The 18685-nt window shown below is 41.3% G+C and overlaps 5 protein-coding genes across 8 annotated transcripts in view; 1 reads left to right on the top strand and 4 right to left on the bottom strand.

Moving 5' to 3' along the window:
* Positions 1-460: 460 nt before the first annotated feature.
* Positions 461-3668, bottom strand: LOC121627348 (claudin-10-like). Its single transcript, XM_041966206.1, has 5 exons — positions 3156-3668; positions 2686-2847; positions 2531-2612; positions 2297-2404; positions 461-2161 (listed from the first exon to the last, which is right to left on the bottom strand). The coding sequence occupies exons 1-5, from the start codon at positions 3385-3387 to the stop codon at positions 1975-1977; spliced, it is 771 nt and encodes a 256-aa protein (XP_041822140.1). The 5' UTR covers positions 3388-3668; the 3' UTR covers positions 461-1974.
* A 284-nt stretch (positions 3669-3952) lies between these two features.
* LOC121627349 (claudin-10-like) lies at positions 3953-7463 on the bottom strand. 3 transcript variants are annotated; one of them, XM_041966207.1, is made up of 6 exons: positions 7145-7463; positions 6375-6514; positions 4991-5152; positions 4775-4862; positions 4587-4694; positions 3953-4477 (listed from the first exon to the last, which is right to left on the bottom strand). In XM_041966207.1, exons 1-6 carry the CDS (start codon positions 7234-7236, stop codon positions 4339-4341), a joined length of 729 nt encoding a protein of 242 aa, XP_041822141.1. In that variant the 5' UTR covers positions 7237-7463; the 3' UTR covers positions 3953-4338. The 3 variants fall into 3 exon arrangements, with proteins under 3 accessions (XP_041822141.1, XP_041822144.1, XP_041822142.1); XM_041966210.1 differs by having other exon boundaries at positions 6375-6504; XM_041966208.1 differs by lacking the exon at positions 4775-4862 and having other exon boundaries at positions 3959-4477.
* Positions 7464-7688: 225 nt separating this feature from the next.
* On the bottom strand, positions 7689-9869 carry cldn10e (claudin 10e). Its single transcript, XM_041966075.1, has 5 exons — positions 9397-9869; positions 9128-9289; positions 8785-8866; positions 8565-8678; positions 7689-8196 (listed from the first exon to the last, which is right to left on the bottom strand). The coding sequence occupies exons 1-5, from the start codon at positions 9626-9628 to the stop codon at positions 7800-7802; spliced, it is 987 nt and encodes a 328-aa protein (XP_041822009.1). The 5' UTR covers positions 9629-9869; the 3' UTR covers positions 7689-7799.
* The window catches only part of LOC121627256 (ATP-binding cassette sub-family C member 4-like), a 32771-nt gene continuing 23897 nt past the window's right edge, over positions 9812-18685 (top strand). Inside the window, exons 1-2 of one of the 2 annotated variants that reach the window (XM_041966067.1) lie at positions 9812-9860; positions 12443-12528. The gene's annotated coding sequence lies outside the window, so the exon portion shown is untranslated. Of the gene's footprint in view, positions 9861-10358; positions 10384-12442; positions 12529-18685 lie in introns of those variants that run through there. The other variant, XM_041966068.1, reaches the window with a different exon arrangement.
* Positions 13970-16501, bottom strand: cldn10a (claudin 10a). Its single transcript, XM_041966703.1, has 5 exons — positions 16282-16501; positions 15290-15451; positions 15019-15100; positions 14816-14920; positions 13970-14099 (listed from the first exon to the last, which is right to left on the bottom strand). Exons 1-5 carry the CDS (start codon positions 16499-16501, stop codon positions 13970-13972), a joined length of 699 nt encoding a protein of 232 aa, XP_041822637.1.

The following is an 18685-nucleotide window of genomic DNA, read 5'->3' as shown; positions in this document are numbered from 1 at the left end:
CGAAACTCGTTCATATTCCAATATTTTGTTATGATATGCTGGTGCTATTCACCTCTGAGCCCGTGGTGGCATGTTATCAACATCCGGCGTCTCTAGACAACTACCTCTGACCTGGATGATGTCATTACCGAACACTGCGTGCTGCGTGCAGCCAGCCACAACACGGCTGACTCTGCGGCGGTCGGCTACGAATACGCAATAACGAACCATAGCTGTGCCAAACTACAGCTAAACTAGCCGACCGCCGGCTCAGAGGTGAATAGCACCAGCATATCATAACAAAATATTGGAATATGAACGAGTTTCGCCGCAGATTATGCGTTTATAGAGGCTGCGCATGGATGCCCCGAGTACTCGCATTATAAGGATATACGCGCCACTCCTCTGGGGCTAATTTCTTCAAAACGACTCCAAATGCCACCAAAGTTGTCTGGGTGAGTAAATGGTTGTATTTAATGCTAGAAATAAGGTCCAAGTTGTAAAAAACGAAAGTTATCCTTTAATACGATGATTGCAGGACTTCATGGAGTTTTCATGTCAGCTAAAGGTCTGTTAAACATCATAATTGGAGTAAAAAGAAACAATAATGACATGTGTCTAATAAAGTTCTGTTTGTAAAGCCATATGTAAATTCAGGATAAATGACATCATTTATTTGACAATTTTGATTCAAGTGTATGAAACAACACAGACTCCCATATGTGAGCATTTCAGTGAAATTGTTGTACAGAATTCTTGCTAAAAAAGAGTTCCGAAATGAACAGCGTGCTGTAACAACGACACACAATCGTTCACTTGTGTATTTCGGTCCTGCCCTCCAGTTGTACTGTTCAGATAAAAAGAATGTAATGTAAAGGCTGAGCTGGACATGCAGACTTCACTTACGGGTGATTTAAAACGGTGAGCATGATCATACCAATTGGAAAAATATTTTCAACAAACGTGAAGAATACATTGAGGAATTAAAACGTGTGATAAACAAGTCGTATATTTTATCTTAAATGAATGGAGTTTCATAGTGTTTATAGATTTGTTCCTTTTCCATAAGTAAATGATTTGAAAACGTCTTCCACCACCACCAAATTCTCAGGAGCAACTCAGACATGACACTGACTCTGTGTGTGAAATGAGGAACTGGGTTTTTATGGGGAGTTGTGCTGTCACAGAAATAAATAAATGTGTTATTAGATTTTTGATTTGAACAGATTTGTAAACAAATACCAAGTCGTATAACATGCAACGATGCTGTCTATCTGCATTAAGAGCTGTATTTCTTTTTATACCCTTCGGCCTGTTTGAAAAGAATGAAGCGTGCAGGTAGACAGAGGGTCAACAGACAGTGAATGCTCCCTGATGAAAGACAGAAAACAGCCATAAGTAGAAAAGGTTTACAGAAAACAACAGACTTATTGCAGATCTGGAGCACAGAGCTTTTAACAAGGTGCAGCAAAGCATGTCTTCTTCAGAGTGATAGTATTTTGCTTTCTTGCCGAGTGATAGATGAGAATACCACTGAATACCACTCTCATGCCCGGACGCAAGATATAAAGCTACAGCCAGAAGCTGCTTAGCTTAGCATAAAGATAGGACATAGCTTGGCGCTGTCTGGAACTATACCTGAATGTCCAAGGCTCACTAATTAATTCATACAAAAACCAATCAGTCACATGTTCCTCGCCTTGTAGGTGGTGTATGGTAGTACTGCCAGCAAAAAACAAACAGCCAATTTTACACAACAAGATGGGGAGCTTTAAAGGTGCTGGTAGTCTGATGTTGTTCTCCCTGCCTTCAGTCTTTATGCCAAGCTAAGCTAGACCTTTGCTGCTTCACCCTTACAGTGAACATAGATGCATGAAAGTGGTATTGAACTTCTCATCTCGACAAGAAAGCAAATTAGCATTTTTCTCCAAATATCAAAAAGCATTCCTTTACAGTCTTTAAAGTCACTTTCTCAGCTCAGAGTTCGCCTCTGGCTCAGACGAAGCTGTCCCTGCTGAAGGTGCGACCGGTCTTCGTGGTCGCTCTGGTTGCTCGGCTCTTCCTGCCTTCGTAAAACAGCGGCGGCACCAGAGTCACCCTGGACGACGAGGCCGGCAGCATGTAGGTCCGTCTGGTGCGGGCAGTGGCGTAAGTGGGTGGCCTCCGTGGTCCTTTAGGAGAACTGTTGACATAGTTGGAAATTGAAGAAGTTATTTATTTCCTTTTTTGGACAGTTGCTGTTTTTTTTTTTTTTGCTCTGACATAAATATAGATACTGAGTGCTGTTGAAATCAAATATGAGAGGTTTTATATTCACCTTGATGGCAGGCCTTCTTTTCCAGAGAAGTAACTCAGCACTGTCCCTCCAGAGAGGAGAAGGAGGGACCCTCCCCAGCCAACGAACACTGCAGCCCCAAGTTCAAACCTGAACAGCAAGTGTCGAGGTATAGCAAGAGTTATAGTTTGTGTTCTGCAGTTTTTAAATCCATACATTTAAATGTCACTTACAGGGACCTCGTCTTAATAGTCATACTGCTTGAAAAGTACTCACTTCTGTGCCCTGAAATTAGGATCCACGAATTCTGTTATGACTTTGTTGGCCCACCATGAGTAGGTGATCATGCCGCAGAATCCTAACAGGAAACACACCTTTAAACATTCTGAGTGCATAAGATTCACACACAAGGTTCTTTCTCAAGTTTATACCTGAAACCAGGTAGGTTATCCCGCCTGCAAAGGTCACCCTGGCGTTGGCAATCTCTGATCCGCCTATTTTGGTGCATTTCATCCCTACGAGTGTGAGGACGCCTCCGAAGAAGCCAGTGATGACGGCACAGACAGCGAGTGCTCTGCAGGCGTGCAGGAAGGCTGAAAGAAAACAAGTGAAACTCGAGTGTAGCAGATGCTCAAAGGCTGATTTTGGATGCTTGAACACAGTGAGTGTTAAATGCACCATTAGAGCATTTCAAACATGTTTTACTTGGTGTTGTTTAAACAGGAAATTGTTAACTGCACCTAAATTCATTAAGGGACTGTATGGAAATTATTAGAGGGAGGGAGGTTTAGTATTTTTTCTTTTTGTTAAAGGGGGCAGATTTAATTGATTTAACTTTACAGTCCCTGACTCTTTTCAGCTGCTTTAAGCAATTTAAATTTGGATTTTCAGAGTATTTTACCAGGCAGGGCCAGCATTGAAGGGTAATCCTTGCAGTCAGACACCCCCGTGGTGTCTGAGATGCAGTCCTTCCACAAGTTAGAGTAGTAGTTGGAGGTGGTCAGCACAATGCTGCCGACCTCAGAGAAGGTCCAGTACTCAGTGGGAAGAGTAGAGCACACCAGGATCCAGCCACACAGGCAGGACACGAAGCAGCCAATCTCCATGTACATCACCACCGTCCTGTACTTCATGTTGCTTTTCGGCCAAGAACTCAAAATCACAATCTGTTAAATATACAGAGCAACGTCCAAGTTTGAATTCCTCTTCTCCCTGTGTGAAACTGGACTGAGCTGTGCCTCTGTCTCATCACTAATGTTTGCCGTCTCTCTCATCTTATCTTTTAGATGGTTCTGCCCAGTAAGCATCCTTCATGTTCCCAGCACTCCGGCAGAAATGGTGACGGACTCCATCCTGCTGGATCATGCTAACATTGTAATTAACCCTTATATTTTGTTTTGCTTCCTCGTTGCTGCAAAGTTAACCAATTATACTCTTTTCAGATACTCTTTACTGATTACATAAATACTCAAAAAGAAGAAAAATAATTAAGTGTATTCACCCTTCTTTTTGTCACAAACTTAGCTTGCACATTTGGTGAAAGTGATATAATATTTAGTTTTTTGAGCTGTTAAAGATGATCCTGCATCTCCAGAGCAAACTACGAACAAGCAAGCCATGTAATCTTTGTAAAACAAACAAAAAAAAGATGCCTTTTGAGTTAAGTTAGAAAAATAATGACAGGGGATGCAAACCGGTGTCCTTTCATTGTTTATTTTGTACATACACAGCTGATGTGGCAGACTTTGACTTTATAAACTGTACATTTGAAAGACAGCAGTCATGCATTTAATTATATGCTGAGGACGCTGAGCTCATGTTCTCAGTGTTGTTTATGGGAATTTTAGGAGGATGGTGTTTACAGTCAACATCTTTAAATGTGACCGTTTTTTAGGCTAAACCAGTTTTTAATGGTAGTCCTGGTGACAACATTTTGAACAGCATTCAAAGTGTCATGTAGGGCGATTAAAACCAACTGAATATATTCCCGACTATGATTATTTTATGCAACTTTGGACCTCAGTGTCACAGCCATTATTGCAGCTTGCACTGGGCAATTAAACTGAGTCTGTAGTGTCACACAGTCACAACAGAGGCCATCTTGAAGGGAAGATTTTTCTGGAGTCATTTGACATTTTTGACTTCCCACTGGTGTGTTTGTGTCCTTGTAGAATGTCTCTTTCTTCTCCCTTTTCACAGATAAAGGGGACCATGGGGTGTCTGCTGCAGAGAGAGTGTGGTGAAACAGCAGCAACACTGTACATTAGTAAGTATTTACCCCACATTACATGAAGATCAAAACATTTCTCAGTTAAATTGTGCTTTAACAAACCTTTTTGGATGGTTAACTCTGCATGCAGTCGCACAGTGAACTGTACAGCCAAGGAAAATGAGGAAACTCCCCACCAGGCCGAGGTACAGGGGTGGTCCAATTTCATAGCTGAGGAGATAACAGTTAAAACTGGCTACTGTCTTGCATTTACTCACATTTATGAGGGTTATTCAGAGGCCACGCATTACCTCAGCTTTGACCGATCTGCTTTGCTGTGCAAAAAAGCTGCAACCACTCTGTTTATGTATAAACAATAAGCAGCCAAGTCTGAGACGCCTGCATGAGGGAAAGCCGATGACACATGGGGAAAAAAACAAAAACAACACGAACCAGCGGGTAGATGTTCTGAGAAGCTGCTTTCACGACAGCTGAGGATGAATCTGTAAATGCGAACTCATACTCACAGCCGACCAGATGGGAAGCAGAGGCTGTCATTAACATCCGGTCTTTACTTCTCTGGTCTCCACCGATGCGTGTGCACTCAAGTCCAAAAAATGTAAGCACCGTGCCAATCAGACCGAGGCACAGGCCAACCATCAGGAGCCCCCTCACTGCCTGGATGTATGCTGAGGACAGACAAACACACATCTGAGTCATAAATTAGTTTATTTATGGTTAAAATAACCTGTTTTTATGGGCAGACTTGAGACTTGGGGCTGGGACTGATCAGAGATGTTTTTGGGGTGGATGGAAATTTTACGTTTTGAACAACTGATCCTTAAATTTAACATCCCCCGAAAACATTTTTTCAAATACTTACAACTTAGGAGTTTTATTCGGTCCCTTCATAAAGACTTTACACAAACCCTCCCAATGTCCACATTAGAGAATATCCTATCTAAAAACCCTTTTGGTAAAGGCATGATATCTAAATTATATAACTTGCTGTTGGCAGCATCTCCTGATAACTCTACGGCTAAGCTTAATGCATGGAGCTTTTGCAGGAGGAACTGACAGTGGAACAATGGAGCACAGCTGGTAAGGTAGCCCAATCACAGACTAGTAACACACGTCTAAAATTACTACAATTTAATTGGCTATTGAGGGTGCACATTACACCAGAAAAACTTAATAAATTTAATATGCAGATACCTGATTTATGCAACAGATGCAGAGGAGATATGGGCACGTTGTTTCATTGTCTATGGTCCTGTACCAAAGTAAATGAATTTTGGGAAGAGGTAAGAGCCGTATTACAGGATATTTTATCAATAGAGTTAGATATGGAACCTAAATTATTTCTTCTGGGCTTATATCCTACAGGTTTGAACATAGATAGCTGTCAAAAGCTCTTCATAAATATAGGAATATTACAAGCTAAGAGAGTGATAGCTCTGTCGTGGAAGAAGATTGGCAGACCAAGCATTGGGCAGTGGTTCAAAGAATTGTCTTTATGTTTGCCATTGGAAAAAATAACGTATACTTTAAAAGATAAGAAAGAAATGTTTCAGAAAGTGTTGGGGGGTTATATTTGGTATATTAAGAACAAAGATTTGTCTAATTTGCTGAGCGAAACTGGGACAACATAACTTCTCCCAGTACAGGACCACGATCATGAGCTGCACTTTATTTTTCTTTTCTATTTCTTCTTTCACCTCATGGACTCAATGCTGTTTTTGAATGTACCTAATGTCTGTTTGTTTGTTTACCGTTAAATATGTGTGTGTAACTTTGATATATCTGCACAAAACTTCAATAAATATATTGTTTAAAAAAAATAAAATAACCTGTTTTACATCCCATGAACACTGTGAAAGGAAGTGAGTGATTATTCCTCAGGGTACCCACATTTGACTTTCCACAGCACCCCGAAGTCTACACAGTTCACCAGAGCTGTGGAGTCTTCATAGCAGTCTTTCCACAGGTCAGACCAGTACCAGGCTGTCACCACTACAGAGGAGCCCCCTTCACCCCCCATCTGGGCCACCCTCAAGTAAGAAAAGACCGAAATGAATAAAACTGTTTCAATTGGGTTTGTACAATCGACACATAATGATGAAGAGTAGCACCACTGTAAGGATACATTATGAGTATGTCAAACACATATTCTTTAAAGGGGAACTCCAGTGGTGGTGTTATTCTCCTGTTCGAAGTCGTTTGTGTGGCCTTTCCTGCCTGCATTCGTGCAGAAGAACACAAAGCCTCGTTATAGTTTATGCTAAGCTAACCGTCTCATGGCTTTAGTGTCATATTTGCAGGACAAAGATGAGAGTTGTATCGTTCCTCTCAGCTAAATCTCTGCAAGAAAGCAAACAAGTTTATTTCCTAAATTGTATAATTATTATTTTAACTGTTTTCATCCTGAGAAGAGGCAATTTGGCCCTTGCATTTAATTTCACCATGCAGTGTATTGATGCTTAAATTCACATGTAGTTCCAATCTTAAAGTTTTTATTCTTTTCTTCAGCATATCCAACATCCATTGATGTTCAAAATCAGGTTAGGCATTTTTTTAGTTTCCTCAGATTCTCAGATCTTGTTCAGTCACACTGAAAATTACAAGGCTAAAGTGACTCAGGTGCATTTGTCAATTTGTTTCTTCTAACTGTTATTGCTTACCTCCAGTGGTCTAGAGCAAGAGTGCAGCACACAAAGCCCCAGCCCAGTGTGCAGAGCAGCAGACCAACGATCTGAGCCAGTCTCCTCCTCATCCCGTCAGTCTGGTAAATAGATGATCCTTCACTAATCAACTACACTGTGTTTGTTAAGTCAGTATTCTCTAGCTAATAGTCACATATATTGAGCTCCAATGGAAAAGCAGAGCCAATAATATCAGACGTAGAGGTCCAGCAGTGATTCAGAAAAATTGAATCTACCAGGGTTTTGCCTCATATCTAAGCTGTGGAGCTGCAGTCCTCTTACAGTGGCTGCTCGTGTATCTGTGCCACAGTTTGAATAACAGCAAAGCAGACACTGTTTACTGTCAACCAGACCTGATTAGTCTCGTGGAGTTGTATTTGTTGTCTGAAAGGCTCCATAGAGGCTGACAGTTCTATTAGAAAAGAATATGTGCAATGTGTAATATACAGTATGTTGTGCCTAGTGAGAGCTTGAGTTTTTACATTTTAAAGACAATGAACAACAAATCCATTCAGTGAAGAGGAATTTTTAAAACAAAAGACAGATTTTATTTGTACAAAACATATCACTGAATTTGCCTTCAGGTTCATTAATTAAATAAAAAGGTATGAGATCATCTGTCCATCGCATTTATTCAGATATAAGAGTTTTTGATGAACGGTGTAGTCTCACTCCTCGAACTGCCTGACAACGACGACACCGTTCGGCTGCTGCCTCTCGACTCTGACACGCTGGACCTCGACAAGGTCGACACGCTGGACACCGACGAGAGGCCGGACTCTGACCCCGATCCTGACCTGGATCCCGCAGAGCCCGCAGACCTGGTGGTTCGCCCAGTCTTTGATGACCGCCCTGACTTGGCTGTGCGTCCTGATCTGGAGGAAATGCCGGACACGTCTGAGCGCCCAGACTTGGAGGACAACTCGGAAATGGAGGACACTTTGGTCTTGGAGGTGATCTCGGACACTGTGGACAGAGCTGTGGTGGACTTGTTTTGCTCTGGATCTGGTTGTTGCTGGATGTTGATCACCCTGGAGAGAAAGACACATTATAGTCAAACATAACAAGGCTGAATATGATGTCTTGAATAAGAGTATGCTGCACATTTGTGCTCTCTGAGCTCCTTCTAGTGTTGAAATTGGGCCACAGCAGTTTTCCTTCGCTTGTGTAATCAGGAAAGATTTTAAAACACCAGACCTCGCTTGTTTACACCCATAGCTTCAGGGTTATATTACATAGTGAGAAGGAGCGTACCCACAAACATCTGCACACTGCTCAGAGCCTCATATATTTTGGATAATGAGTCATTCCACTTGAGCACACGGGATGCTGGTATTTATTGAGGAAGTGGGGAGAGGAGTTTTTTTATTCACTTCCACTGACATGTGGTCACACTCACGTTACTTCTCCTCCACAGAGCGGCGTGCACACCGACCACAGGTAGAAGAAACCACCGGTCATGTGAAAGCCTGAGCCGACCCAGCCGAGGAACAGTGGCGTGCCAAGGTCATACCTGTTGGTGATAAAACAGAAAGACTGTGAGAATACTATATAAAGATTTAGGTTTTATTAACCTAATTTTTCAGGTTGAATAGCGACATTTAAGCCTGTTGACTTACTTCAGCCCATCAAAGTCAGGATTGAAGTATTCTACTGAGACATGCTGTGCATAAACAGCGTACCCAGATGTGGACAGCAAACCTGAGAAGAAAACCAGCGCAGAATTTCAAAAACACGACATTCACATCCACAGATAATTAAGAATATTATTTCAGTGCCGTTCATAGTCCTGATTGGATGATCTCAGGTCCTAGAAATGTAAACTGATTGGAAACTGTCTTGTCTAAAATGAATAATATTTGATTAAAGATTGATTTTTAAACACAAATTATACTGTTTACATGCACCAGTTGTACATACATCTGCTGACTGTCTGAGTCAGCAGACAGAATGAGACATTACCACTGATTATGTGGCACCATCCGCCGGCATAGACTTTCTTGTACTTTGACCGATCTTTTCCCCCAATGAAGGTGCACTCCATACCCATCAGACTGAGCACAAACCCCAGCATGCCCAGGGAAAGAGCTGCCATCAGCAGGCCTCGCACGATCTGGATGGAGCCTTAAGTCACACAGCAAGACACAAATTGACATGAATGAGTCTAGATGTCACTGGAGCTCACAGCTGAGTAGCTGAGACACTGTGTTTGTTAGACAGGTGTTACCTACCCTCCACAGACCAGAGCACAGGGTAGTCATAGCAGTTGGTGACAGCAGTTGAGTCTGTAAAACAGGATCTCCACAGGCTGGACCAGTACCAGGCCACCTTGATGATGGAGGAGCCCCCCATGCCCCCGATTGCTGTGATCTTCCAGCCCTCCATGGCCATGGTGCAGGCCACAAAGATCCAGCCCAAAACTGTCATCAGGAAACCCCAGATCTGGACCACACGGATCTGCATCTCAGGTGCGTGAGTCGATCTCCTGTCTTATAGTCTTAATCTGCCAACATTCATCCACAGTACAATGTTGATGCTTTTCTGTTTCGTCTTCAAGCAGCAGTCCCTTACTCATGCAAAAGACGTGCACATCCTGAGCCAAGCATCTCTTCTTCATCCAAATTCGAACAGCTGTCGAAGAGACCTCCTACTCCGCTGCCCTCTTCAGAAAAAGGAGAGGAGGAGTGCATCGCAGGTACAAATCAGGGGGTGTGCTTGTGTGTTCCAGGTATTATTGTACATGTGGGTGAGAGACAACATTCGCTCAGGTTCCCATGGGCCACAGTTGAATCTGGACTGAGAGTGCACACCTAAGCATTTATCTCAAATTACCACTTCATGGCCTCCTCAGACTGTCCTGAACTTTCTCTTGTGTGCAGACAGTTATATATAGCATCAGTCCACGGATCATAATACATAGGTTTCTTTAATTATTTCACTTTCTAAAACACTGTTAAACAATCCTGCAGCCACTGGCACTGTAAGTGTTGAAAAGGCCCTAAAGTTACAAGTTATTGTTATTAAGAAACGTTATCCTTATGTTTCTAAGTTTAATGAACAGTTAGGTTTCTGTTACTTCAGTGCTAGTAATCCTATTGGGTGACTGACGTCAGGCTATTGAAAACAGCCGCGTGCTTTAGTGGCTCAGTCAGGTGAGGGTCTGCGGTCGTGCAGTGCTATAATTTTCATTACAAGTGATCTGTACGTGAATAAAACGAGTGAGTACCTACCTGCTGCATTACCTTTGTTACTGTACTTTGAGTTGATACAGCTGTAGATAATTTCTTTTTGCCCATGTGGATGATAATTACGAGTTCAGGTGCTCGCCATGTGTGACTATGCTAATTACATCCGGTATCATGAACGCTAGTTTATGTCCCTCGGCTCGCCTGACTCAGCGCGTCAGATCGTAACATGTCATGTCGAGTTCAAAGTATGTTCATACATTTACTACCTGTTGTTAATACTGTTGAGGGTTTTATGGTTGAGCTAAAACACGATGAGTATTGTTACCTGTACTGCTATTGAGGCTTTGCCAACACCGAACTAGCATGCTGGGTTTTCACAATAAAAGCATCCTGTCGGTCCGTCAGTGGGAGAATTTCACTCGGGTCATAAATAAAAGGAAGTGTTATGTCGACATTAGTAGTAACTTAACAGCGTGTTAATATATCTACGAATCTTATGTAATCACTCTTTGGGAACGCTGTGTTAGTGTAGAGGGAGAAACATTTTTACTACATGAATTACTCTTCTGTTTACAATTGTTGAAGTTTGAGAGACATGTAGTCATACTTGCGTCTCTCCTGATTTTAGCTTATAATATTCCCGACAAGAAGAATAATCAAAACTCTAGCAGCCAAGACATCCTGACTTTTAGTCTGTACTTTTAAGCTCCAAAAACACCAAATCCTATATTTCCCAAAACGCAATTCAGTAGCAACTTCTATTTGACCCTTCTTGTCTCTGCAATGCTCAGTCGAACTCTACACCTTCTTTTGGTAACTGTTTCTGTTAAAAAAAAGTTAAAATCTTAAATTCAAGCTAAGGTAGAGCATCTTAAACTTCAGTAATGTCACATATGAATATCGTAACAGACAGCCTTAAATCAAATCTTTTAAAGTAAATTGGATCGCTCAAAAGTGGGTGTGGCTTTGTGACTACAGCACAGCAGAGAGCTGTAGATGTTCACACGTACACAGGTTTTAGCATAAATACAATGATCATTTCACATTAAGTCACATTACTTGAGATTTGACCAAAAACGATGTATGTTTCTGCATGTTCCATCAGATCTGCAATAACACTGCTGCAATGCATCATTCTCAACTTTGCCTCAGGCTTTAAGCTCTAGTTATTAGTAATTTTACAAGGACCTCACCGTGCTGTGGGGCTCATAATTGCAGCATAACGTCTTTGTGCTGTTATAATTAGAGTTAAATCTGAGGTAATGAGAGTTAGGAGGAGTGATGAATGTTCGGCAGGGATGAAAAAGCTCCCCTTTGTCTCAAAGTCCTCTTGGCTTATGAAGAAGTTATTGGTAGCGGTAGGGCGATATTGGAAATGGTGGACCGCCGGGAAGCCTTAATTTGTTTGGCGAGGGTGGATTTAATTAGCTTTAATTAGCATGACACTACAAAAAAACAGAGAACAAAGGGAATGCTTGTGTGACCTGGGCTAACCAGGTTTTAAAGAAGCTGCCAAGAAAAATATGAGTCAGAATTGTTGCTTGTATGGTCTCTTAACAGTTAATGTTTCAAACTCCAAGCAGACAGTTTTAGCTGTGCAATATTTTGAGTTTTCCTCAGATCTGTCCACCAAGAAACGTGAATTAAGGCTGCTCTCTGGTGGAGTGATTGCAGTACTGGAAGGTTTTCCCATCTGCAATCAATAAGTATCAATAAGTTCCCAACCTTTTTTACTTGTGACTCCTTAATACAAAGTCTTCTTGCAGCACCTTATCATATTTTATTTTAATTATTTTTAGCCAAGTCACACATGAGGCCGGAATCCACAGATTTTTGTTTAGTGCTTAGTGGCTGATGTTACTGTGCTAACAGCCTGAACTAAGATAATGAACATTATGCCTGCAAAACATCAGCATGTTAGCATTCTGACATTAGCATTTAGCTCAAAGCACAGCTGAGCATGGCTGTGTGTTGTCTAAGATTGTAAAACTATACACTATTTCATAAGAAAAAAGCAAATATAAGACATTAGTCCAACATATATACATAACCTGGTGTAACAGATTTTTTTTTTCTTATTTATTGCTAGGGTGATCATCTTTAAACTCCTTAAATTCATCTTGTGACCTGGCAACCACAGCTGCTCTTCAAGAGGAACACACTGTCCAATTTAAGGTATGCTGCTCAGTTTATATAACTGATTTTCACAGGCAGGATGAACCCCAGACATACCAGAGGCTGTTTATAAATCATTGATGGTTCACTGAAGCTCTTTGAAGAAATATTCAAATAATGCTTTAGGGATTTTTTTTATTGTACTCAGTATTTTCTTTGACATATTAACTTGCAACAAACAACATCTTGATGAGGATATAAACATGAGCTGTCATATATTTTGAAATTTTCTGTCAAGGGAAAAGCATGTATAAAGTATAAGCTAGAAGGAGTTTGATGCATTAAATTTGCAGTTTTATCATCTCCATGTGTAAAGCAGACATTAGATAATACAATACCACTATTATATCAGAGCGCATTGTGCAGGGCCTGGGACACCTGACACTTGATTATGGATGCAAGGTGCCGGAAAGCACAGGGCAACTGCTCTCTGCCAGCTGGTTCAAGTATCAAACCTCTGAGCAAAGAGGTTTTGCGTAACATTGCCTGGGGTTCCTATTGATAATAATTCCCAGGTGGAGATGGATGGCTGATAGGAGGGAAAACCTCCAGTCGGGCCTGTAGCTCTGCACAGCCATCTTTGGGGTCAGATGTGGCCTAGTGACCCTTGGAGGTCAGATCCATCTAGGCCAAGGAAACGAAATATAGCCCACATATCATTCATCTTTCTGCCTGAGAAATATTAGCTGATATAGCTGTCAGCTGAGGGTGTCCTCTGTCTCCTTAAAGCAACATGAGAAGATTGACTGAAGTTACATAGCTACCCGGGGTTTAAAAAATAACTTACTAGAACCTGGATTTTTAGTTACCTATTAAGACAATATTTAGCCACATTTACATAATAATGCCTCCAAAGTATCATGCTTATAATGTGTCTAATGATGCAAACACATTAGAAGTTGTTATTCCATGATGACAGAACTGCTTTAAATGAACACATTTTAATATAGCACAAGCTAAAGCTCTTGAATTAAGCTCACACAAAAGGTGTACTCACTATCTGTGTAACAGCCTATAGTTTTCATGGAAAAAATACAACACAAATACTTTGAAATCTGTTGCAGCCTCCTCTGACCTTTGGTGTTGTAGTGGCCTTTGACTCGAGGAATATGAAAAAGAGATTTAATATGTGTCCAGTCTATGTGAGACAGGCAAGAAAGGCCAGCTTGTTGAAGGTGACCGTAGAGTTTGAACAGTGTCTTGTGCCAAATCAAATTTCCTGCCCTAAAAGAAAAAACAGCTTATCTTTTACTTACAGGCCATTGACAGAAATGTCCCAAAAAGCAGCCATATTTAAAGAGGAATCTGACCACTTAACGAAATATGTAAACTATTGCTGTATGTGTTTTTTTACTGGTGTTTTTTTTCTGGTGACCATAAACTTTCATTAAAAAAATCCCACAATTAAGTCATGTAACAACAACAGAATTGATTGATGATTTCATACATAGGCATTTCTTCCAAACTGTTTCGATGGCTCTCTCGCCTCCTTGTGGAGGCTCTTGACTGTCTTGGTGTGCTTGTTGCGTGTTGTCACAAATGATGCAGCTCCACTGTAGGAGTATTCAGCTCTGCAAAGCCCAAAAACAAACAAAAAGGACCTTAAAATCAAGCTATCGTCATTGTATGAGTAGGGCTGCAATGACAAAGTGTTCTCTGTAGATAATGATTGTTTATGATCTTGGTATAGCTTGTTAGCATGCTAGCATACCGCTAGCTAAAAGCAGATGTGGTCTTGTGTTGTTGTAGATGTGTTGTCTAACATGCACACAGTTACAGAATGCTGATTCTTAGCAGGTATAATGTTTACCATGTTTGCTTTATGTGCTATATATTCCTCTTAGCTTTCTCGCTTTATCCAGAGTATAAGGGTATGCTAAGTGGTTCACAAAATTATGACTAAGGATGTCACTGACAGAGAAGGTTTGGCATTGTTTGTCTGATGCAGCACTTCCCTATAGGTGCCCTGAGTCAAGGTGACTTTCATTTTGAAAAGGTACTTATTACTCGACAAAGGAAACATTCAGCTGTCAACGGCTGCATAACTAATCAAAAACACGATGATACAATTTGCCTTGTACGTTCAGCAATTATGAGACAAGATGTTGAGAGAGATTGCTGTATGTTTTAGACTGTAACCGTCTCGCCATTGCAGTTAAAGTAATTATTTAAATTCATTGCAGTTTAGAGTCCGTCCAAATCAGATTTCCTCTAAGCCCTTGTTACGATGACAGATGTGGGATCACATTGTTAGCATCCAGCAGGTCAGAAAAATCAAACAACTTGCCTGATACTGAAGCCTTCAGACAGGGAGAGACAGAAGACAAGTCCTCCGAGGATACACAGCACAGATCCAGCCCAGCCAATGAAGAGAGCTGCTCCCAACTCAAACCTGAAGGGTGGACGTGAAAAGCAAAACATTTCTGACTGGAGTTCCTTTGATGTACTGTCAAACAGATCTTTTTTTCATTTTAAATCCTGAATACTAACTTCTGGGCAACAAAGAGGGGGTCAAAGAAGTCTGTTGTGATCCTGTGAGCATATATGGAGCACGCAGTCATGGAGCAGAGGCCTGCAGACGGAAATGAGAAGATTTCTACTTCAAATTCTGACAGAAATCAAAGCAGAAGAAGCCGATAATGTAATTCATTTGAACACCAAATCTTCCTGAAGTTGAATGGCTTCCTTGACAGCAGCTCAGATGTTACATTCTCCATAAATCCGGTCATAGACGTTGAAAGGTGAAAAGCAGGGGTTTTACCACTGAGGATGAAATGGAAGCCAGAGAGGACGGTCAGACGAGCCTTGGTGGTCTCTGAACCTCCTATTTTCGTGCACTTCATTCCTACCAAGGCAAGGATGGCACCAAAGAAACCCAGACACACAGAGGTGATCATCAAACCCCGACACACCTGGATATAGGCTTCATGACAGGGACAGAGAAGATTGGAGAGCGATTGAGGACAATGCTTCATTTTGACTTGTTTCAAACAAAACATCAGTTATTGCAGGTTTAAAGTACAATTTTTACTTATTTTAAGGAGGCCTAGGGAGGTGAATGAATTTTATATCTCACCAGAATAAAGCTTTGAAATTAGCAAAAACTGTGATAGTTTCTTTTTTTCTTTATCGCTTTAATCAGCTGGTGACCCCCCTCAGATTTATCTCGGGACATTTAAACTGTTGCTTTAAACTAAAGCCTTGAAGAAAAAAGGACAAGGGTCTAATGGAGTTTAAATCTGTGCTGTAGAGCCCGACACTTTATTTTCTTTTCACTAACAGCGAGTGACAACTGATAAGAAGTGGTTTCTTTAAAACGGCATGAACGTCTCAGATTGCCTCAGGACATTAGAATTAGAGCATCTACAATCAGTGCTTTTCCTTTTTCTTACTAGCAAGTAATTAGAAGTGACAAGTGACCTCTGTATGACTGTATGACTTTCTCAGATTGCTTCGTTCGGCTCCATTAGGAGGTTGTATCAGTCCAGCTCGGCTCATTCACTGAAATATGCCTCTGGTGGCCTTTAACTTTAAATGTTTGTGCCCTGAAGCCAGAGTCAGAACAGGAAATATCAAGTTCCAAGTGCATTTGTTTACAATGGTGGTCATTCATCCCAAAACAACAGGTGTTCAGGATTTTGGGCATCAGTGTTTCGTCAGGTGTCGCAGATGCACAGTTCATTAGAAATACGCAGTAAGACTGATAAACAGAAGATCATACACTGCTTTGACAATAGTCATCTCAGAACTCACCATCCAGAGCCAGCATTGAAGGAAAGTCCTTGCAGTTGGACACACCGGTGGAATCAGTCACACATGTTTTCCATAAGTTGGACCAGAAGGTAGCCGTTGTGATGACCGTCCCGTCCACAGAGGACACCTTCCAGTAGTCTGTAGGCAAGGTGGACGACACCAGGATCCACCCCGAGATGGTCAGGAGGAAGGCAACAATCTCTGTTGCCATGTTGCCCATTTTTCCTGTGTCTTGGAGGTCCGGAGGTCTGGGACAGGACAGAACTTTTCCTCTAAAGTGACAGAAATGAGGTGGGAGGGTCGGTCCAGGACAGGTGCGTCAGCAGGATTTCACTTCTCCTTCACCTGCTCAGTCAAGCATCTATGCCCGAGAATCAGTACGTCTAAGTACATATCAGTCACTAGCACAATCAGTTGTTGTGTATTGTGTTTGTGTGTGGTGGTGAGAGGGGTGCACACACTGGTCATCACTCCACACAGCATGCATAGGGTCTGCAAGGGGATCTGCCGGAGGAGGAAGTCTTTAATTGAAAGGATCTGAAACGTCTTTGACTCAAGATGGGGAACAGAGATAGGAGAGATTTCTACATTGGACTGGATGAATGAATAATCTGGGGGTGTGTTTGAAACTCTGCACCTTGTCACAGTGCTGCAACAGGATTTAGCAATCCAGTACTTCAAGTTCTGATTATAGCAGCAGCACTAAATCAAGGCAGCGCAAATTGTAAGACTATAATTCTGTGCTGTTTTTACGGCATTATAGCTCCATCAAGTGGCGAAAATAGAGAATGTCTAGCTTCCTGTCAAAGTAGCTGAAATAACACCCTGGCTAAATTAAACTCCTGCAGGGGTTTTGCTGCCACAGCCTTACTTGGTCTGGTAGCACCTGAAGCTAATTTTTGGCGGGTTATGGTTAGCTAATGTTAAAGTAAAAAATCCTAATTTTAAGTTTTGACAACAGAATGCACTCAAAAGTGAAAGTACTCATTTGGTTGATTGTTTTAATCCATATGTTTGTAATATCTTAACCTGGAAGTAACTAGAACTGTTCAAAAATGTGCAATGTAAATGTGCAACAAAGAGTAGCAGGAAATGGAAATACTCAAGTGTACTTATTGTAATTAAGTAGTAGTATTGCACTACTTGAATAAATGTATTTGATTGGCTTTCACTACTGTCTGTCTGTGTGTACTTTCCCTCTTCTTTTAATGTTCCCCCTGCCCTAATACACACAGTGTGGGACCATTTCTTACAGTTTACGTTTTTGTTACCTTTGGATTTTTATCAGCGTAGCCATGTTTTCTATGGTGTCCTTCGTTGTAACATCACACTTTGCAATTGAATTGACATTGTTTGACTAGAGGATTTAATTTGATACTGTAATGATCATTAACAGTAAGGTGACCAGAACTGAACCAGAGAAGCTAAAGGAACTGGCTGAGTTGCTGTGTGATATAACTTCCTTTAGAAGTGAAACAAGCTGTGTGGTTTCCTCTGTATACTACTCAGTTCACTAGAAAGGGCTGTTGAGCAACTATTACAGCAATGAGTTTTAAATATGGAGAAGGGAGGGTCAGAGTAAAAATGAAATGGTCTTAAATTTACAAGAAAAAGGCAAATGTGAAAGCAGAACCAATGCTCTGAGCAGAATGAGGCCAGCGCTCATTAATTAGATTCCTAATCTGGTACTGAAAAAACTGTTTATAGAGTTGTGGGTCACCTTTTATTGTACAGCCTTTTCAAGCAAGGATTAGATCCTAATCTGTTTTTGTGGAGAAAGAGGGATTGTTTCCGGGGCAAATAATTACCCAAAACATTTCCAGACACTGTTAGCTACCCCCAATGACCCTGGTCCAACAGTACTGTCTGGGGTCAAGAAATGGGCACATGTGTGTTGAGCATATCATGAAAACTAAACCCAGGTGTTTTACTGTCAGAAAACGACAGCGTGAAGGTGTTGAGAGCATTGTTATCTAAATCTCTAGATAGCTGATGCTGTTTCCATGGTCGCTGTTGCTGAGCAATCTCAAAGGAGACCCTAATCCTGTAAACCTGCTAATGAAAGGGAAGCAGCTGGAACAGGTTGTTATCTGTCTTAACCTGTTGGTGACATTTAGACCATGAATATGATAAACAGATGATCCTAACCTTTCCATTGTCTGGGAAACCACTAATCCTTAATGCAGGACATAAGCAAATCATTATTCCTCCTTTTGTTTAATCTGAAAAAGCCCCATCCTAGTCAAAATAGACAGCAAAAACCATGACTTTCAAACAAACCACACAAGACAGATCACACAATCACTTATTGAGACAGCACATGAGAGTCCACCCCACCTTTTTAAACCAGCTGAAGATCAGCATGTCAGCATTGTCACTGTTATTTTGAGCATGTTTGTCTGCT

This window comes from Chelmon rostratus, chromosome 24, assembly GCF_017976325.1.
Source record: "Chelmon rostratus isolate fCheRos1 chromosome 24, fCheRos1.pri, whole genome shotgun sequence".
Taxonomy (NCBI): Eukaryota; Metazoa; Chordata; class Actinopteri; order Chaetodontiformes; family Chaetodontidae; genus Chelmon; species Chelmon rostratus.
The sequence above is the reverse complement of the archived record's forward strand: the minus strand, read 5'-3'. Positions and strand labels throughout refer to the sequence as shown.